The sequence below is a fragment of the Delphinus delphis genome, chromosome 17 (genome assembly GCF_949987515.2).
Source record: "Delphinus delphis chromosome 17, mDelDel1.2, whole genome shotgun sequence".
Classification (NCBI taxonomy): Eukaryota; Metazoa; Chordata; class Mammalia; order Artiodactyla; family Delphinidae; genus Delphinus; species Delphinus delphis.
This window is the reverse complement of record NC_082699.1, coordinates 27,348,085-27,371,479: the sequence shown is the minus strand read 5'-3', so window position 1 is coordinate 27,371,479 and position 23,395 is coordinate 27,348,085. Positions and strand designations below refer to the sequence as shown.

Here is a 23,395-nt window from a genome sequence, read left to right as displayed (position 1 = left end):
TAAATCATTATATATGAACCTCAAACTAACCATGACTAAAAACATATAATAGATACACAAAAAATACAGAAAAAGAATCCAAACATAACACTAAACATAGTTATTAAATCATACAGGAAGTGAGCAAAAGAAGAAGAAAGGAACAGAGAAGAACTACAAAAACAGCTGAGAACAATTAACAAAATGGCAATAAGTATATACATACCAAAAATTACTTTAAATGTAAATAGAAAAGAGGCTCAAATCAAAAGACATAGGGTGGCTGCTTGAATAAAAACAAGCAAGGCCCATGTATAAGCTGCATACAAGTGACTCATTTCAGCTCTAAAAACACTAACAGACTGAAAGCGAAGTGATGGATAAAGATATTCCATGCAAATGGAAACAAAAAGAAAGCTGAAGTAGCAATACTTGTATCAGACAAATTAGACTTTAAAACAAAGACTGTAACAAGAGCTAAAGAAGAACATTACGTAATGATTAAGGGATCAATCCAATAAGAAAACACAACACGAGGTAGCCTCATCCACCAGAGGACAGACAGCAGAAGCAAGAAGAACTACAATCCTGCAGCATGTGGAACAAAAACCGCATTCACAGAAAGATAAACAAGATGAAAAGGCAGAGGGCTATGTACCAGATGAAGGAACAAGCTAAAAAACCCAGAAAAACAACTAAATGAAATGGAGATAGTCAACCTTACAGAAAAAGAATTCAGAATAATGACAGTGAAGATGATCCAGAACCTCGGAAAAAGACTGGAGGCAAAGATGGAGAAGATGCAAGAAATGTTTAACAGGGACCTAGAAAAATTAAAGAACAAACAAGCAGAGATGAACAATACAATAACTGAAATGGAAACTACACTAGAAGGAATCAGTAGCAGAATAACTGAGGCAGAAGAACGGATAAGTGACCTGGAAGACAGAATGGTGGAATTCACTGCTAAGGAACAGAATAAAGAAAAAAGCAGGAAAAGAAATGATGACAGCCTAAGAGACCTCTGAGACAACATTAAATGCACCAACATTCACATTATAGGGGTCCCAGAAGGAGAAGAGAGAGAGAAAGGACCCGCAAAAATATTTGAAGAGATTATAGTCGAAAACTTCCCTAACATGGGAAAGGAAATAGCCATCTCAGTCCAGGAAGTTCAGAGAGTCCCATACAGGATAAACCCAAGGAGAAGCAGGCTGAGACACATAGTAATCAAACTGGCAAAAATTAAAGACAAAGAAAAATTACTGAAACCAGCAAGGAAAAAATGACAAATAAAATACAAAGGAACTCCCATAAGATTAACAGCTGATTTCTCAGCAGAAACTCTACAAGGCAGAAGGGAGTAGCATGATATACTTAAAATAATGAAAGGGAGGAACCTACAACCAAGATTACTCTACCCAGCAAGGATCTCATTCAGATTCGATGGAGAAGTCAAAAGCTTTACAGACAAGCAAAAGCTAAGAGAATTCAGCACAGCCATACCAGCGTTACAACAAATGCTAAAGGAATTTCTCTAAGTGGGAAACACAAGAGAAGAGAAAACCTACAAAAACAAACCCAAAACAATTAAGAAAATGGTTATAGGAACATACAAATCGATAATTACCTTAACATGAATGGATTAAATGCTTGAAACAAAGACACAGTCTCACTGAATAGACACAAAAACAAGACCCATATATATGCTGTCTACAACAGACTCACTTCAGATCTAGGGACACATACAGAATGAAAGTGAGGGGATGGAAAAAGATATTCCATGCAAATGGAAATCAAAAGAAAGCTGGAGTAGCAATACTCATATCAGATAAAATAGACTTTAAAACAAAGAATGTTACAAAAGACAAGGAAGGACACTACATAATGATCAAGGGATCAATCCAAGTTGGAGATATAACAATTATAAATATATATGCACCCAACATAGGAGCACCTCCATACATAAGGCAACTGCTAACAACTATAGAAGAGGAAATCAACAGTAACACAATAATAGTGGGGGACTTTAACACCTCAGTTCCACCAAGGGACAAATCATCCAAAATGAAAATAAATAAGGAAACAGAAGCTTTAAATGACACAATAGACCAGATAGATTTAGTTGATATTTATAGGACATTCCATCCAAAAAGGGCAGATTACGCTTTCTTCTCAAGTGCACATGGAACATTCTCCAGGATAGATCACAACTTGGGTCACAAATCAAGCCACAGTAAATTTAAGAAAATTGAAATCATATCAAGCAACTTTTCTGACCACTAAGCTATGAGATTAGAAGTGAATTACAGGGAAAAAATGGTACAAAATACCAACACATGGAGGTTAAACAATATTTTATTAAATAACCAAGACATCACTGAAGAAATCAAAGAGGAAATCAAAAAATACCTGGAGACAAATGACAATGAAAACAAGATGATCCAAAACCTATGGGATGCAACAAAAGCAATTCTAAGAGGGAAGTTTATAGCTATACAAGCCTACTTTAAGAAACAAGAAAAAATCTCAAATAAACAATGTAACCTTACACCTAAAGGAACTAGAGAATGAACAAAGAAAACCCAAAGTTAGCAGAAGGAAAGAAATCATAAAGATCAGAGCAGAAGTAAATGGAATAGAAACAAATAAAACAATAGCAAATATTAACAAAACTAAAAGCTGGTACTTTGAGAAGATAAAGAATAACTGATAAACCATTAGCCAGCCTTATCAAGAATAGAGGGAGAGGACTCAAATGAATAAAATTAGAAATGAAAAAGGAGAAGTTAAAACAGACACCACAGAAATACAAAGCATCCTAAAAGACTACCACAAACAACTCTATGCCAATAAAATGGACAACCTGGAAGAAATCGACAAATTCTTAGAAAGGTATAGCCTTCCAAGACTGAACCAGGAAGAAATAGAAAATATGAACAGACCAATCACAAACACTGCAATTGAAACTTTATTAAAAATCTTCCAAACAACAAAGGTCTAGGACCAGATGGCTTCACAGGTGAATTCTGTCAAACAGTTAGAGAAGAGCTAACACCCATTATTCTCAAACTCTTCCAAAAAATTGCAGAGGAAGGAACACTCCCAAACTCATTCTACGAGGCCACCATCACCCTGATACCAAAACCAAACAAAGATACTACAAAAACAAATAAAATTAAAGACCAATATCATTGATGAATATAGATGCAAAAATCCTCAGCAAAATACTAGCAGACAGAATCTAACAACACATTAAAAGGATCATACACCATGATCAAGTGGGATTTATCCCAGCGATGCAAGGATTCTTCACTATATATAAATCAATCAATGTGATAAACCATATGAACAAATTGAAGAATAAAAACCATATGATCATGTCAATAGATGCAGAAAAAGCTTTTGACAAAATTCAACACCCACTTATGATAAAAACTCTCCAGAAAGTGGGCTAAGAGGGAAGCTACCTCAACATAATAAAGGCCATATACAACAAACACACAGCAAGCATCATTCTCAATGGTGAAAAACTGAAACCATTTCCTCTAAGATCAAGAACAGGACAAAAATGTCCACTCTCACCACTATTATTCTACATAGTTTTGGAAGTCCTAGCCACAGCAATCAGAGAAGAAAAAAGAAATAAACAAATACAAATTGGAAAAGAAGAAGTAAAACTGTCACTGTTTGCAGATGACATGATACTATACATAGAGAATCCTAAAGATGCCACCAGAAAACTCCTAGAGCTAATCAATGAATTTGGTAAAATTGCAGGATACAAAATTAATGCACAGAAATCCCTTGCATTACTATACACTAATGATGAAAAATCTGAAAGAGAAATTAAGGAAACACTCCCATTTACCATTGCAACAAAAAGAATAAAATACCTAGGAAAAAACAACCTAGGGAGACAAAAGACCTGTATGCAGAAAACTATAAGACACTGATGAAAAAAATTAAAGATGATACCAACAGATGGAGAGATATACCATGTTCTTGGATTGGAAGAATCAATATTGTGACAATGACTATACTACCCAAAGCAATCTATAGGTTCAAAGCAATCCCTATCAAATTACCAATGGCATTTTTTATGGAACTAAAACAAAAAATCTTAAAATTTGTATGGAGACAAAAAAGACCCTAAATAGCCAAAGCAGTCTTGAGGGAAGTAAACAGAGCTGGAGGAATCAGACTCCCTGACTCCAGACTATATTACAAAGCTACAGTAATCAAGACAATATGGTACTGGAATAAAAACAGAAACATTGATCAATGGAACAAGATAGAAATCCCAGAGATAAACCTATGCACCTATGGTCAACTAATCTATGACAAAGGAGACAAGGATATACAATGGGGAAAAGACAGTGTCTTTAGTAAGTGGTGCTGGGGGCTTCCCTGGTGGCACAGTGGTTGAGGATCCACCTGCCGATGCAGGGGACACGGGTTTGTGCTCCGGTCCGGGAGGATCCCACATGCCGTGGAGCAGCTGGGCCCGTGAGCCATGGCCGCTGAGCCTGTGCGTCCGGAGCCTGTGCTCCACAACAGGAGAGGCCCCAACAGTGAGAGGCCCACATACCACAAAAAATAATAATAAGTGGTGCTGAGAAAACTGGACAGCTACATGTAAAAGAATGAAATTAGAACACTCCCTAACACCATACACAAAAATAAACTCAAAATGGATTAGAGACCTAAATGTAAGACAAGACCAGACACTACAAAACTCTTAGAGGAAAACATGCATAGGCACAACACTCTTTAACATAAATCACAGCAAGATATTTTTTGATCCACCTCCTAGAGTAATGGAAATAAAAACAAAAATAAACAAATGGGACCTAATGAAACTTAAAAGCTTTTGCACAGCAAAGGAAACCATAAACAAGACGAAAAGATAACACTCAGAATGGGAGAAAATATTTGCAAATGAGTCAACGGACAAAGGATTAATCTCCAATATCTAGAAACAGCTCATGCAGCTCAATATTAAAAGAACAACCAACCCAGTCAAAAAATGGGCAGAAGACTTAAATAGACATTTCTCCAAAGAAGACATACAGATGGCCAAGAAGCACATGAAAAGCTGCTCAACATACTAATTAATAGAGAAATGCAAATCAAAACTACAATGAGGTATCACTTCACACCAGTTAGAATGGGCATCAATCAGAAAATCCAAACAACAAATGCTGGAGAGGGTGTGGAGAAAAGGGAACCCTCTTACACTGTTGGTGGGAATGTAAATTGATACAGCCACTATGGAGAACAGTATGGAGGTTCCTTAAAAAACTAAAAATAGAATTATCATATGATCCAGCAATAAAAAAAAAAAAAAAAAAAAAACACTTGCAAATATATCTGCACCCAACATGAGAGTACCTAATACATAAAGCCAATACTAACAAACATAAAGGAGAAATTAAAAGAATTACAATATTAGTAGGGGATTTTAACACCCTGCTTACATCAATTGATAGATCATCCAGATAGAAAATCAATATGGAAACATTGGCCTTAAACAAAACATTAAATCAGATGAACTTAATAAATATATACAGAACATTCTATCCAAAAAGAGCAGAATAAATATTCTGTTCAATTTCACATGGAACGTTCTCCAAGAAAGATCACATGCTAGGCTACAAAATAAGTCTCAATAAATTTGACAAGACTAAAATCATATTAAGTATCTTTTATGACCACAAGGTAATAAGTGGATTCAGAAGACATATGAGTATATCAATAAATATGCCAGTAATGAACAATTAAGAAATGAAATGTCCAAAATGATGCCATTTACAGTAGTATCAGTACCATTTACAGTATAATATCTATAGCACAAATGTAACTATATATATAAATAGATACTAAATAAAATTATATGTCTAATTACATATGAAATATATTTTATATTATATATAAATATTTACATATTTTTCTGTGTCCACACTGACATTTCAGGGCAGTGAGGAAAGAATAGATCCTTCAGAAATGGAATTAATTGGATATTCATATGAGGATAAGTGAATTTGTTCACTAACAGGCAACATAAAAAAATTCAATTCCAGATGTATTAAAATATAAATGTAAATAATAAAATTCAAAAATCCCCTTAGAAGGCAACCTGGAGGATGTATTTGTGACAATTGAGTAAGCAGTTATTCAATGGGACAAAAAGTGCACAAACCATAACGGACATGAGGACTTCTTGGGGACTTACAGCCCATGCTCTGCTCACGTATGAGGAAATCAGAGCCCAGACAGGAAACATTCTTGAATAGGCTCAACACCTCCAGGAAGCTCAAAATCAAAGACCAGGACTCCAATTTTCTGAATTAAATTTTAGAAGGTTTTGAGAACGATTTAACAATAGGACTTAATAAGATGCCTAGCCTTTTATTTTCCTTTGCTTTTTATAGCACTTTATATGTCCCAGGTGGTGTTTTAAGCATTTTGTATATATTGAAGCATTTAATCTTCAAAACAACTGAATAAGGTGGGTTCTCTTATGATTATCTCTATTTTACAGACAACACCAAGGGAACAACACCAAGATCTTTAGTAACTTGCCCCAAATTACCCAACTGGTATGTGGAAAGCTAGGATTCTAACATAGGAAGCCTGAGTCCAGAGCCTGTACTCTTAACCACCATCTTTCACAAACACTGGAAGGTATAATTTCAATTCCTGTGCTTTAGTTTCAATTCATTTAAGTTCAGAACTGCAGTATCTATAATTAGATAGGATTAATATTCGAATTTTTGCCACCGACTGTTTCTGAGCTAATTAAATTCAAGTCTACATTTCCCAAAAGATCTTCTCCAGTCTTACAATACTGCATCCCTTTAAAAAAATGTTGGCATTATACTTAATGTTGGCATTATAATATGTTTTATCTTACATTTTCCACCCTCTATTGTATGTGATTTAATACCAGTATATATCACTCAACAATTGCCCCAATAAACTTACAATACTTTTCCTTTTGTGGTACTTGATCTGCATTATTTCATGCTTTATTTTATATTTGCTGTATTCAGTTGCATATTATTTTATGTCTACATATTTTACTACATGATTAAAATATTTCCTAAGGGCAGTCCTCTATTTTATTGTATTATTTTACATTATAATTTACTCGATGTTATTTTAATTTTATTTTATTTTGGTGTGGCATTGTGTTTCTACTCCCTTCTAGAGCTTGATATGTGTTGGCAAGCATCTAACACAATTATACAAATACTATTGAAAGAATAAATGTTCTTATCAGTAAGGCATTTTGAAATTAATTCAACTGTGATTTTCAGATATTTTACTAACAAGACTAAAGGATAACTTGAGGCATTGCATTTTATCTATCATTGTGTCCAGCTTTGTTCTAGGGAAGAAGTTAGAACAAATTAGAGCTAATAAGTTTCTTCTCACTGTTGCTCAGGAGTTTCCAGTGAATAGTCTTAGTGAAAAATTGCTCATAAACAGTATCTACGACTGCTTTCACTAATTTAGGTTCAGTGATTGAGTCAAATAAACAATTTTAGAGACATAAAGAAAATACCTCAGTCTTTCTATCATATATGGGGGCATGTATCTCCCTGGCTGACAAACGTTAGTTCTTTAATTCACCATATCTTGGAATTTTGCTAATTAGCATTTGTTTAGAGCACATAAAGTAACCCTGTTTAATTATTGAAAACCTGAAAAGTGTTTTGTGCTCTGCAGTCCAGAGTGTTGTTTTCAGTGTTTATTATCTGAGAACAGTGGATTATGAGGATGAACATGGAAGGAGGAAGAAGAGGACAAAGACTTCTCAAGCAATTACCAAATATGTATAGTTTGGAGAGTAGAATGAAGGATAATCTACAGTAATTTTGAAAAATATTAAAAGGAAGTTTCAAGGCTTTTGTTTTCTTGAAAACATGCTCTCTATAACATTTAGTACAGTATAAGATTTCCTTATTTGTAAAATGGGGTTAATGAAATTAATTATCTAGCATCCATGAAGGATGTTGAAAAGTTATTTTTTAAATGTAATGAAGTGAATCTTGAACTTCTTTGAGAAGTTTGATGAGTGAAAATAACATATAGCTGAAAATGTTCTTGCTAAAATCTACTATTTATTTATTTATTTACTTTGCGGTACGCAGGCCTCTCACTGTTCTGGCCTCTCCCGTTGTTGAGCACAGGCTCCGGACGCGCAGGCTCAGTGGCCATGGCTCACGGGCGCAGCCGCTCCGCGGCATGTGGGATCTTGCCGGACCGGGGCACAAACCCGTGTCCCCTGGGCAGGCAGACTCTCAACCACTGCGCCACCAGGAAAGCCCAAATCTACTATTTTAGAATGGTAACATATTTCTCTTAACTACAGAAAAGATGAAATAAAAATGACTTATACTGAATACCATCCAATAAGTAATTCTTTGTGCCTTCACTCATGTATACCATTCAAGAGCCTTCACAGCCTTGTGAATAGATTTTTGAAAACAAATATAATCGCCATCTAAATATAACATTTTGCAACTGGTAACCACTTTGTATATCTGGATAATATAAAATTTGTTGGAAAATTGGTTGTTTCAACTATAGGGATGTGTTTGACATTTCTTTAGTGGACAAAAATGCTGGAATGGCAAATAGTTCAAAAGGAAAAAAAAGTCAAAGATTTACTAATTCAATTTTCATATTCTCACTGCAGCTAATGTTTAAATTAACTGAAGGATTAGCTTACGAGTCATATCCTGGGAATTGAAAACTTTGTCAAACTATCAAGTTGAGAAATTATGATGATAATATGTTCTTTAGACACTGAGGCAGGCAAAAGCTATTATTTTTTTATCAATACAAATTGTAATCGTTTTATATAATGATGCCTTGCTAAAAATGTTCTCTATTACTGGCAGCATTCTTTGGAAGTTTTCTACAAGATTTTCATAACTTAGAAGCCCCTACAAGGGTTGTATACTTCTTAAGGGGTTCTGCACTTTGCAAGGGGTTCTGCAATAGACTACAATGTCCGAAGTGATCAACTGTGCTCATCATTTCAGCCCAGGCTCTCTGTCAGTCTGTCCTTACTGGATGTTCAGACATTGCATCTAACTTGTACATGAAGGCATATGCAGGAGAATAACTCTCACCAAAATGGAGTAGGACAGACACCATGGGAGAACTAATGTATTTGCTAGAGAAAACATCAACTAGGGATGCTGAAATTCTTAATTTCTTTGTTTTAACAAGCTTTTACTGGTACTGTTGAATAAAATATATTTGAACATCATTAAAGCATCTGAGTAGTCTCAGAACTCAGTATTTTTCATGGAACATTTTTATAAGGCTTGTTCTTCATAATTTCTAGTGGTGATCTGAAATGTTTGAATGGAAGGATTTAATGAAAAAAAAATCACATCTCTTAAAGGAATTATATTAAAGATGTGTAGAGAAAGAGAACTTTAAAAACTGTTTAAATAGGTAAACGTATAAACATGTCAACTGTATAGATGTTTAATTTGTTTCTGGTGTTTGTGTTTTTAAGGATTAAAAAAAACAAGTGGTGAGGGCTTCCCTGGTGGTGCAGTGGTTGAGAATCCGCCTGCAGATGCAGGGGACACGGGTTCGTGCCCCGGTCCGGGAAGATCCCACGTGCCGCGGAGTGGCTAGGCCCGTGAGCCATGGCCGCTGAGCCTGTGCGTCCGGAGCCTGTGCTCCGCAACGGGAGAAGCCACAACAGTGAGAGGCCCGCGTACCGCAAAAAAAAAACAAAAACAAACAAACAAACAAAAAACAACTGGTGATACAAGTGGTAAGCTATGGCCATAAACACATTATAATAATTGCTCTGAAATGCATATACCAGACAACGGGAAAAGATCTATCCATATTATAAATTATGAGTTACTGTCAAAATAATGCAAGGCATTGTTTTCATATAGTTTATCTTGTTTAAAACTATTGTAAGATTTCTAAATTAATGGAGTTTGTTTTGTTATGATTACTCTAAAGTAGTGCTTCTTAACCAGTGGTGGCTTTAACTAGTCCTCCCTCCGAGGACTTTTGGTAATATCTGGACACATCTTCAGGTGTCACTACTAGGAGTGGGTGCCACTGGTGTCTAGTGGGTAGAAGTCAGGGTTGCTGCTAAACATCCCACAATGCACAGAACAAGCCCTCATAACAAACGCCCCAAATTTAAATACTGCCAAGGTTAGGAAACACTGCTCTAAACAGAGGCAGTGCTATATACAGTCCACCAGAAATTGCAAAATACAGGCACCATGTTACTTAATGACAGATAATTATATTATGAGAACCAAGAATAAAAAATAAAATATTCAGTAAATAGCTTGTAACAATTGTAAATCTGAGAGTAATTTTCATTTCCTGTGGACCTCACCCTAATTGATGTCCTGGCTGTAATAGAACATTAATAATTCTTTTACACATGAATGAAGAAGTGAATGAATATTTCAACATTACTAGGAAATCAATGTGCATATTAAATAATATATTACATAACTAAAGCATAACAGCAACTTAAATGATAGTTAACAAATATAAGATATTCCTTTGAAGCCAGTCTTTATTAGACTGAATACAATCTCATAAGTATTTCTACTCACTTAGATTAATCATGTAAGACCCTGCACAGCCTGGTGTCAATCTTATCTCTCTCCACTCTTCTCTATGAGACCATTCTTCATCCACAGGGCTTTATTCACTTCTGCCTGAATTAGGACTCCAGGTATAATGCTTCATCCACCTAGAATTACCTTTCCATATCTGCCCATCCTTATAACACTAATTTGAAATCTCTCCTCTTCTAGAGTTATCTCCCATCACACTTGTAATCACCTGAAATAATTTCTTATTCTCAGCAATCACTAACCCTACTATTATGGACTGCCTATACCATCTATTCAAAATCTGCTCAGAATTGTGCAGCCAGAAAAAAAGAAAAAAAAAAAAAAAGAAAAAAAACCAGAGGATTTCTCATAGCACTAGAATGATTTCAGGGGCTAAAATCACCATGTGTAAATTTTTATTACAGGGCTTGCACCATATAAAAGCAATGTTCTAAGCACTTCACAAACATATGAGTTCTGCATTGTACACTGAACTAAACACTACTATTTCCATTTTACAGGCTAGGAAATGAATTCTGAGTGAATAACTTCTTCAAGTTACTTTACCACTGTGGCAAAGAATCATCTGCACACTAAAGATACACTGGTTATGGGTGGGAATGGCTGCCTAGTCCTATTTGCATCTAGGTGTGGTCAATGAAATGTAAGCATTAAGATGAGGACTACTTCCAGGCTTGAAATGCAGAAACTTCCAGAGCACAATCCTCCCTCTTTTTTCACCAGTCTGCTGGTTTGACTTCTTTCCGTGTTCCATGATAGTGAGGGGCTCAGGAGAGGCCACCCCAAAATATGTCACTTTGGCATATTGATTCTTTCGAATTATAGTTATTAATACTTGAGAAACAGCCAATACAGGAAGGACACACTAACCCTCTTTTGTCCCCCTGAAAGCAAGAAATAAATCTCCCATGGGAGGGCTTCCCTGGTGGCGCAGTGGTTGAGAGTCCACCTGCCGATGCAGGGGACACGGGTTCATGCCCCGGTCCGCGAAGATCCCACATGCCGCGGAGCGGCTGGGCCCGTGAGCCATGGCTGCTGAGCCTGCGCGTCCGGAGCCTGTGCTCCGCAACAGGAGAGGCCACAACAGTGAGAGGCCCGTGTACCGCAAAAAAAAAAAAAAAAAGAAACTCCCATGGGAAGAGTACCCTTCCTGTTCCAGGAATTAAAGAGACAACCTTATCACCAGAAATAGGGAATTTGAGGCCTAGAAACCTGTATAAACAAACTTTGTTACTTCTTTACTAATTTACTACCCCAAGGGCAAACCCCTTTGTTTTGTCAATTCTTTACAAATTTATTGTTTCCTTGTCTACAAGGTATAAAAGCTGCCTGCTTTGGTCACTTTTTTTAGTTTCATATTTCTATAAGGTCCTGTATATACAAATTAAATTTTTCTCCTGTTAATCTGTCTTATATTAATTTAATAATTATATCAGCCAGAAAACCTTGAAGAGAAGAAAGGAAATGTTCACCTCCCCTATAGTAGCCACTCACTGAAAGATGTCAGAACACCCCACAGCCTGGTCCCTGGATGAAAGAGGGGCAGAGCTTCCATCCTCACCCACCTCCTCCCTAGGACACTGATTGTATTTTATGTGAGAAAGAAATAAATTTCTATTATGTTAATTATTGAAATGTCAAGGTTTATCTGATACTGAGGCTGGTATACTTTAACTAAAATATTATACAATAGTTGTCTTATGAGAAAGATCAAGTAAGTTGACGATTCTACTTTAAGTAAAAATGCAATAGATAATAAAGACCATGCATTCAAGTTGCCTGGTTTAAGCCTGACATCACAGAATAATCATTAATAGCATCCCTTCTCACTCTCAGAAGTATCCTGGTTTGGATGATAAGATGTACAGTCATGTTACTAATATACTTATATGAAAAAAATTGCTGGTGAGAATAAATATTGAAAATAATTAGGATGAGATTACATGAGCTTGATATCCTGCAGAAGCATCTGTGTGCTATAAGGCAAGTTTATTTCTCAGAGCTTCAGTTCTTATCCAGCAGAATAGGCATCAAAAAAGATAATCTGTGCTTGAAAAGCTTAGACAATGATGAAGTACAGTGCAAATATCTAGCCATTAATAAGACAAAACTATGAAAGTGTACCATTTTAAGGAATGTAAAGGAAGTATTCAATGAATAAAACCTTTCTTTAAACCCATATATCATTTACTATAAACTTTGAATAAAATATGTGTATGTTAACACTTGATGCTTACTAAAGACAGGATTATATTTAGAAAAATTAAATCAGGCTTTTTTTTTAAACATCTTTATTGGAGGATAATAGCTTTACAATGTTGTGTTAGTTTCTGCTGTATAACAAAGTGAATCAGCTATATGTATACATATATTCCAATATCCCCTCCCTCTTGCCTCTCCCTCCCACCCTCCTATCCCACCCCTCTAGGTGGTCACAAAGCACTGAGCTGATCTCCCTGTGCTATGAGGCTGTTTCCCACTAGCTATCTATTTTACATTTGGTAGTGTATATATGTCCATGCCACTCTCTCACTTCGTCCCAGCCTACCCTTCCTGCTCCCTGTGTCCTCAAGTCCATTCTCTACATCTGCATGTTTATTCCTGTCCTGCCCCTAGGTTCAACAGAACCAATCTTTTTTTTTTTAGATTTCACAGATATGTGCTAGCATACGGTATTTGTTTTTCTCTTTCTGACTTGCTTCACTCTGTATGACAGACTCGAGGTCCAAACACCTCACTACAAATAACTCAATTTCGTTTCTTTTTATGGCTGAGTAATAATCCATTGTATATATGTGCCACATCTTCTTTATCCAGTCATCTGTTGATGGACACTTAGGTTTCTTCCATGTCCTGGCTATTGTAAATAGAGCTGAAATGAACATTGTGGTATATGACTCTTTTTGAATTATGGTTTTCTCAGTGTATATGCTCAGTAGTGGGATTGCTGGGTCATATGGTAGTTCTATTTTTAGTTTTTTAAGGAACCTCCATACTGTTCTCCATAGTGGCTGTATCAATTTACATTCCCACCAGCAGTGCAGGAGGATTCCCTTTTCTCCACACCCTCTCCAGCATTTATTGTTTGTAGATTTTTTGATGATGGCCATTCTGAGCAGTGTGAGGTGATACCTCATCAAGACAGTATGGTACTGGCACATAAAGAGAAATATACATCAATGGAACAGGCTAGAAAGCCCAGAGATAAACCCACACACACATATGGCCATCTTATCTTTGATAAGGGAGGCAAGAATATACAATGGAGAAAAGACAGCCTCTTCAATAAGTGGTGGTGGGAAAACTAGACAGCTACATGTAAAAGAATGAAACTAGAACACTCCCTAACACCATACACAAAAATAAACTCAAAATGGATTAAAGACCTAAATGTAAGGCCAAACACTATCCAACTCTTAGAGGAAAACATAGGCACAACACTCTATGACATAAATCAGAGCAAGATCCTTTTTGACCCACTGCCTACAGAAATGGAAATAAAAACAAACAAATGGGACCTAATGAAACTTAAAAGCTTTTGCACAGCAAAGGAAACCATAAACAAGACGAAAAGACACCCCTCAAAATGGGAGAAAATATTTGCAAACGAAGCAACTGACAATGATTAATCTCCAAAATATAGAAGCAACTCATGCAGCTCAATATCAAAAAAAGAAACAACCCAATCCAAAAATGGGCAGAAGACCTAAACAGACATTTCTCCAAAGAATATATACAGATTGCCAACAAACACATGAAAGGATGCTCATCATTGCTAATCATTAGAGAAATCAGGCCTATTGCATAGCTACTTCTCAGGTGTCTGACTTTTGAGAGACTGAATCCCCTTGCATGGAGACCACATTGCCTTCCCTTTACAGCAAACCCATTGCAATTACTTGCTTTTCAGGGAACTTGCAACCAACCCTTCTTCTTCTTTCTCCTTCTCTTCCTCCTCCTTCTCCTTTTTTCTTTCTCTCTTCATCTTCTTGTGTTACACTTTTAAATGGGGGTAAAAGGCCCTTTAGTGAAATCCATCCATTCCTCTAAACATCCAACCATTCACCCAGCACATACTTACTGAGCATTTGCCATGGAAGTGTCAGCACACTTCAAGGTGCTAAGAAGATTAATATAAACATATATAGTCACTGTTCTCCAGGAGCTTAGCGTATGGGGAGAAGGAAAAGATACCTATCACAAAACAGTAAATATAAAAATATAATTGAAAAGAAGGTATGTGCTAGAAAGGGATACCAGTAGGTTTGAGGTATCAAAGTAGGTTTCCTTAAAGTAATGACATTTGACCTGCGATCTGAAGGATGAACAGTCAACTGAAGGGAGTGAAGAAGTGGGGAAGTGAGGTGAGATGGTGGCAAGCTTGGCAAGCATATTCCACACACTCACACAGCCTGCACAAATGTCCTGGTGAGGAAAAGATGACTTGTTCAAAGAACTGATATAAGTCAATTCAGATGGAGCACCAAGAAAGGCTCAGAAGATGATGTTGTAAGTCTGCAAATGAGCAGAAAACAAATCACATAGAAAGTTGTAGGCCACAGCAAGTGTTTCAGTTTCTTTTTTGAGAACAATGGAAAATCATACATAGTTTTTATCAAAGGGTGATACGGTTAAATTTGTATTTTGAAAAGATCACTCTGGATGCAAAATGGTAGCTGAGAATAAAAACAATTTTGAAATCCATTACTCCTAGGACACCCTTGATAGATCGTTACCAGCATTTGTTTTCTTCTTCTTTGTCGACACCCAGGATTGCTCTCCAATATATTCCTTCTTATCAATGAATTTTCCATTACTTCCCTCATGATCAGAATTAAGAATATTCACCAGATTTACTTTAAAATTAGCAATCCCTATTCATGTTCTTTCTTTGAATTCCTTAAGCATTTATAAGACCTTTATAATGTAATAAAATTAATTTAATTCTCTATTTTATGTATTCTTTTTTTAAGCTAGACTTTGGTCCTCAACAAAAAGAACCTGTATACAGGCTTTAGAGAAAAAATGATTTCTACAGATAAATGATTTTTTAGTGTTGGATTCTTCCTATTATTAATAACTGACTTCCTAAGTTCATAAATTGTGCTTTTGCAACCAACCTAAGAGTGAAAGTATCTAAAAATAAAGACCTTACAAATGTCTATTTATAGCCTGTGTGTAATCAAACAAAGTGCAATCAGTAGAAATTGACATTGATCGAGACTTAGTCTTCAACCTCTGCATGGTATTTTGGTACAAAAGAACACTTTATGTGTGACCTCTCATATAAAAATTGTCAGTATTAAACATTTAAGATGTTTATTTCACCTTTCACATAATGTGTTTGAGAAAAAACAGTTGCAATGGCTAAATTTCGATTAAAAATATAATAAATATTTCTAATATTAACAAAATTTAGAATCCAATTTCAATGAATTATTAAGGAGAGGATTCTCTTTTAAATTTTTAAATATAAATTATTTTAAATAACCAAATTGAAATACATTTTTATAGTGAGCTTTACATTATAGAAAATGTGTTTTTTACAAAAATTATTCAGAATAATTTCACAGATTTTGATTTTTTAAGAATCCCCAAGTACTGTGGATGAAAATGCAATCAATTGTTCTTTTCCACAGTTTAGCAATCCTTCATTACATGTCAAAGGCAGGAAGCCAGGGTTAAAAAAGGGATATCCCCTCTTCTACTGTGGTGAAAAAGATGTGCTGAAGAGCTGAAAACATATAATACAGCAAAATTAAGTTGTGACCAAGTTTCCTTTTCTTCATAATACCCACAGTGTATGCTGTGATGGGTACCCGGAAGGCAGCAATACCAAAAATCCATGTCTTCACCCAGTTTATTTATTTAAAATCCTTTAATGTGTTAAGTTATCATATCTCAAAACACATGACAAAGGGTATTTATCAGGTAAATTTCCTCAGAGTGCCAACCTTGACATGGGAATAAGAAGAGGAGATATCACTGGGGAAACGAAGAGCGAATGATTTTGAAACACGTTTCACAGACTGGGGTCACAGCTGGCATGAGGTCACATGCCACACAAGTTTGAATGAGTGAACTGTGCAATGAAAAACAAAAGGCATAAACTTTAAAGAGTAGTACAGAAAAGGGGACAGGGCACCCAAAATAAATATGTCAAAGTCACAATCAAGTTTGGGACATACCTTGATCATAGATTAAAAAAAAGAACTGTGAACATTCATTGCAGTTTGGGGAAATAAGTACTTTTCTTTGTTTTTGTTTAATTGCTCTGGGGTAATAAATATATAGGAGTCTTACCCCAAGGGAAAAATATCACCTTAATTATTAGTTTATATGCTATATGCCTTTAAGGGAAATAACCTCAGGAAAAAAAACACGTATTCAATAAAATATTCCTTGTGTTCATTATCATGTTAGTAAAATGCACAGACCATGGAACTATTTCAAGGTGCCTTTTCATGTGTTGTGGTATAAAATTTAGGAATCTTTGTCGATATAGTAAAAATAAAATATCCAAGGAAGAAAAGTTAATCAAACCATAATAGACTGTGACCTATTTTCAAAAATCAGATTAGAGTTCCAATATTTTGAGCTCTCATTACTGATCTCCCTTAGTTTCTCTATGAACTATAATTTTTAGGTATAATCCAGCAATTTTTAAAATAATTTCTCATTTTATGTTTTCTCTGCTACTCAGCTGGGCAGATGGCTTTGGGTATAGAAGACACTGATATGGAAAGAAACTTAGGCTTTAAAGGTCCTATGACTAAGCTCTCCTAAATGAGTTTTTTAAATATTAGAATCAAAAAGAACACTTGCATATATGGCCTTGGCAGTTTGGAAATCATTAGTAGGTTAAAGGAACTGATACAAGAATCAATAACTAAGAAAGTAGTCATCCAATAAGTTTAGGAAGTTTAGGAAGGACATAGTAACTACAACTTAGAATTGGGAGATCAAAGAGCTGTGCATAAAGTAGTTCAGATTTAGATTTCCAGAAGGCTTATCAGAAAGTCTCTTCTAGTTATTTGAACCCAAAGATTTCTCCACAGATCTGTCTTCAGCCAATATTCTTCTCACTCTATATACTTTCCCAGAGTGAGCTTATCCATCCCCATAGTTTTAACACTATCTGTGTTGATGACTCACAATTTTTTTTTTTTTTTTTTTGCGGTACGCGGGCCCCTCACTGTTGTGGCCTCTCCCGTTGCGGAGCACAGGCTCCAGACGCGCAGGCTCAGCGGCCATGGCTCACGGGCCCAGCCACTCCGCGGCATGTGGGATTTTCCCGGACTGGGGCACAAACCCGTGTCCCCTCCATCGGCAGGTGGACTCTCAATCACTGTGCCACCAGGGAAGCCCAACTCACAAATTTTTTACTCTTAGTCCAAATCTCTCCTCTTAGTTTGGACCTGCATATTCAAGATTCTACTAGATACAGGTACCTGGATATCTTGAGGCATGTACATCAATCTTAATACCTCTATTCAATCCTGAACTCATTGTCTTACACAAAAATCTTTTTCCCTTTGGAAATCATTCTCCATCATCCTAGTGCTCTGCAAGTCAATCCAACAGAGAACTCAACCCAGAAATATGGGAATCATTCTTGAGTCTTCTCTCCCTCTGTCTCACCCAGTGTGCCAACTAGTTATTAAGTCCTATTGATCCTACCTCATTTTCCTTCTTCATTTCCATAATTAGATACCTTGACTCTTCCAGTAGGCTCCCAACACATTTCCTTGCTTCTAGTTTTATATCACATTAATCCATCCATCAATCTGCTAATGGATTATTCTTTCAATTAAAAAATGTCAACATATTACTCCCCAACTTAAAATATTTCAGTGTTTCCCCTTACTTGTAGACACAAAATGGTTATTAATATTTTCCATTTAATAAATGCTAGGTTTCATCACATGCATAACCGATTCTTAGTTTAAGGATAAATCTATAATTCCATAGTACTATAAGAACTCACATTAGGATGTTTAATTTTTTCTGGTACTATTGATGTTTAACTCTAATTTCTAAATTGTACATAAAAACTTTAAATACATTGTTATATGAAGATTGTTTCTATTTAGAAGAAGTTACTTGAATATGCATTGAGGTCAAATAAGATAATATAGGTAAAGTACTAGCCCAATGCATGGCTTAATATTAATTTTCTTCCCACTCTAAAGAGAAATAACAATGCTTAAATAGGTTGTGGTACATGACGTTAATATCTATTTCTTATGTCAGTGGTCTATATTTTATCCATAATCAATCCACTTCAAGTCAAGGGCTTGTAGGGTTTAGTGGGAGTTGTGAATCATAAAAGGTTTATTTGAGTATCAAAAATTTCAAGAAGCCAGTGATTTTACCTAAACCTAAGTTTCCCCTATCACCAAAAGCAAAATACTTAAAGCCAGAAATTAATATACCTCCCGGGAAACCGTTTTCTTCAGGAACCAGCTTCCTATAAGGAACATCTGGAAGACAAGATGTTCCTGAGTCTCCAGCAATATGGTTTAAGAAAAGGTGAGTATGTTGAAACACTTGCCCTGAAAAGCAAGGTTATTAAGTTATAAAGCACTTGCTTTGTATGAAAAGGCATTCAACTTAGACACAAGGAGTGAGAGACTAGATTTCAACTAAAAGAATAAAGTCTCTGACTTGGATTCAGGCAGAAAGGGTGATTATGGCTGATTAAATAGATGCTCCAGAGATTAACTGGAGGACACAACCGAGAGAGGATCCCAGAATGACTGGGAATGAAAAATGTATCTTATTAGAAGCACAATTTAATTCTGTGGCTCTCAAAGCATAGTAATTCGGTGTCGTCATTTTTTTCCTTGGGTTTTTCTAACTAAGGCACTAAATTTTAGTATGGGTATTGCTCCTTCCTCACTGCATTCTTCTCAAAAGGACAGTGAATAAGTGAGCAGTGACAGGTGTAGGCTGCCCCAAAATATGCCTCATTGACATATTGATTATTTTGAATTAAAGTTACTTAAGAAAGAGCTGATGCAAGAGGGACACTAACCCTCCTCTCTGTCTCTCTAAAGTCAGGAAATAAATCTCTCTCATGTGAAAGGTGCCCTCCCTACAACAGGAGGTAGAAGAACACCCTTATTGCCAGCGATAGGGAATTTGGGCAGAGAAACCTGTCTAAACAAACCTTCTTACTGCTTTACTAACATGCTACATTAAGCCCACACTTTGCCCACACTTTAAGCCCACACTTTGCTTAAACTCCTTACTAATTAAGTCCCCAAACCTAAGTTTCTTTGTCCTGTCAATTCCTCTCAAATTTATTGTTTCTTTTGAATGGATAAAAAGATGTGGCACATATATACAGTGGAATATTACTCAGCCATAAAAAAGAAATGAAATTGAGTTATTTGTAGTGAGGTGGATGGACCTATAGTCTGTCATACAGAGTGAAGTAAGTCAGAAAGACAAAAACAAATAACGTATGCTCACAGATATATATGGAATCTAAAAAAAAAAAAAAAAAGAAAAACGGTTCTGAAGGACCTAGGGGCAGGACAGGAATAAACACGCAGACGTAGAGAATGGACTTGAGGACACGGGGAAGGGGAAGCTGGGATGAAGTGAGAGAGTGGCACTGACATATATACACTACCAAATGTAAAATAGCTAGTGGGAAGCAGCCGCATAGCACAGGGAGATAAGTTCTGTGCTTTGCGTCCACCTAGAGGGGTGGAATAGGGAGGGTGGGAGGGAGAGGCAAGAGGGAGGGGATATGGGGATATATGTATACATATAGCTGATTCACTTTGTTATACAGCAGAAACTAACACCACAATGTAAAGCCATTTTACTCCAGTAAAGATGTTAAAAAAAAATTATTGTTTCTTTGTCTCAAAAGTATAAAAGCTGCCTGCTCTGGCTACTTCTCAGGCCCCATTTCTGAGACCTCCATGTGCACAAATTACAATTTGTTCCCTTTTCTCCTGTTAATCTGTGTTGTGTCAATTTTATTACTAGCCCACCCACAAGTACTCAAGAGGAGTAGAGGGGGAAATTTCCCCCTCCCTGACATAGGAAAGGGACTCTGGAAAATTATCTATAGTTCATTAACACGTGAACTGGACTTTACATTGGTCATTAATTTTTAAAAATTAATAGTTAAATGCATCTCTACTAGTATGTACTAATCTCATAACAATCAGGGTAGAGGCAATAAATGGGTATTTCTCTGATTTTGGCTCAGATGTGGCCCTAAGTAGAGATTTCAACTTAGAAGTTAAAGCAAAATTGGTCAGAAAATTCCAATATCAAGGTAAACAAGTAGAATTGGGACATTGAAAAAAAAAACATATGTAAAACTTACCAATGTCTTTTGGATGGCATTACTTTTCTTTAAAATATAGAAAAGTGAATTGGAGAAATATAAATAAAACTATATTCTTATACGGTAATGATTATGTGTGGTTTTATTGCAAGCACTTATGTAAAACATCTTTTTTTCCTCAAGACTATTACCTCAGGCTTCACTCTCACTTTATTGAATTCCACACCTTCCCCCCAATTTTTTGTAATTACATTGTATAACTTGATAATACAACATTCTTAACATTCTTCTAACTTGATTTGTTTATGCTTTTATAGCTTGTTTCTTTTATATGCTCCTTCATCTTTATTATGTCTGTGGGCATGACAGAAGTAACATTATAAATTAAAATATGTAATTCCAGGGAGTTCTCTGGTGGCCTAGCAGTTAGGATTCTGGCCTTTCCTCACTATGGTCCAGGTTCAATCCCTGGTTGGGGAACTGAGATCTTGCAAGCCACGCGGTGTGGCCAAAAATTTTTTTATAAAAATATATAATTCCAGATACTGATGAGGGCTATGAAAAAAATACAAAGTACAATAATAGAATAGACAGTGCAGGCAAGAGGGTAGAAGACTATTTTATTTTAGATAAGTTGGTCAGAAAAGCCTCTCTGGGAAAGTAAAATTTGAGCACAGTATACAGTAAAGCAGGGAAAGAATGATTAGCAAGGACCTGTCTTCTGAGCAGAGGGAATACCAAGTCCAAAGCCTCTGAGGTAGGAACAATCTTGGAATGTTTGTAGCATATCAAGACTGCCAGCAACACTGAAGTGGTACAAGAAGGCAGAGAGAAGGAGATGGAGTTGAAGATGTGGTAATGTGGTGCATCATCGCCATGGTATAGAATATAAACCTTATTCTGGGTGCAATGAAAGGCATTACAGACTTAAGAACAAATTAATGGCAAAATCTCATTTATGTTTTTAAAGGGACACTGGCAGGACTGGGAAGAGGCAGACCAGTTAGGGGGTTATTTCAGTAGTCCACCTGAGATAATAGTGGCCTGTATAAGACGGCTATTGGTATAGATTTAAAAGTTGATTGGGTTTGGGATATATTGATGGTAAGAAACATGATGATGGATTACATTTGGAGTGTGGGGGGAAGAGAAGAATCAAGGTTGATACCTAGGATTTTGTTTGAAAAACTGGATAAATGAAGGTTCCATTTATTGTGATGGAGAAGTATGCAGGTGAAGGAAGTTGCGATGTGGATATCCAAAAGAAGACCTGGTATAATCAGTTTAATATAAGAATCTGAACCTCACAAGAGATATAAATTAGGGAATCACTGATGTGTTAATTATACTTTTTCCTTATGTAGAAAAAAGTGTCTAATTCATATTTTTATCTGCATACTTACTACAAAGTATTTTCTCCTAAGAATTTTCCTTTTACTTCAGACTATATTCTTATTTCTTTGAAAAAAAAAAACTATATTATTCCCTGGACATCAGACATAAATGTGATTATTGCACATGACTGAACAGGCATGACATACAAGATTCCTGCCTAGATAAGAAAGAATAGTTTATATTCCTTTTCCAGTAATTAAGATTTACTTCCTTTTGCTATTTTCTATCTCTTCTCCCCCCACAAAAAAAACAGTAAATGAGGAAAATACATTAGCCCCTCAGAGCAAGTGCTATAAGTATAAAAAGTAGTTATTTTATTTTATTTTTTGCTCCACAAAGTGTTTCCTAGAAGATAAGACATCATTGCAAGTCAAATAAAGTTAAACATGATGCGTATCTTTTATCTGCCTGGACCTGTTAAGACTGGTGGAGGTAACAAGTATTACAAAGCAGACGATCTCAAGCTTATAAATTTGTAGAGAAAATAAGGCACTTATAAGTAAACCAATATGAGAACAAGAAAAAAATATAAATTATAAATATATAAGTACTATAATTGGTTAAGAGATAAATATAATAGTAGTGCTTGTCCAGATATGCTCAGAAACTAGAACACTAATGTGAAACCCATACCGGAGAGGGACTTACCAAGTGGTTGGCCTGCGATGATCCTGGCATTTTCTCCAGCCACTGCAGCTCTTGCGTGCCGCTCACTCATGTACTGTACAAATGCATAACCTTTGTGAACTGAGCAGCCAACTATTTTTCCATACTTTGAGAAAATGGCTTCAATGTCAACTTTCTTGACAATGGCTGTATTTAGATTGCCAATGAAAACACGCGAGTTGATGGACTTGGGGTCATTCTTATTGGTGACATTGCTGGTCTGTGTTTTGCCAGTCATGGTTGGCTCACCTTGTTTTAGTCCTTAAACAAACAACAACAACAAAAAAATCAAAAGGAAAATAATTAGATTGAATGGATACCACTGGCTTTTAACAATTTTTCAATAGTGTATCAGGTAAACTCAAATCCCCAAGTACTACTGATTTTCTTGAGA

General features: G+C 35.9%; 1 protein-coding gene across 3 annotated transcripts in view; it reads right to left on the bottom strand.

The window, feature by feature from the left end:
• The window catches only part of RALYL (RALY RNA binding protein like), an 831,637-nt gene that overhangs the window by 491,956 nt on the left and 316,286 nt on the right, over positions 1 to 23,395 (bottom strand). For all 3 annotated transcript variants that reach the window (XM_059994834.1, XM_069541562.1, XM_059994831.1), the window contains exon 2: positions 22,984 to 23,262. In XM_059994834.1, coding sequence (XP_059850817.1) covers positions 22,984 to 23,239 — 256 coding nt within the window. In that variant the 5' untranslated portion in view covers positions 23,240 to 23,262. The remainder of the gene's footprint in view (positions 1 to 22,983; positions 23,263 to 23,395) is intronic.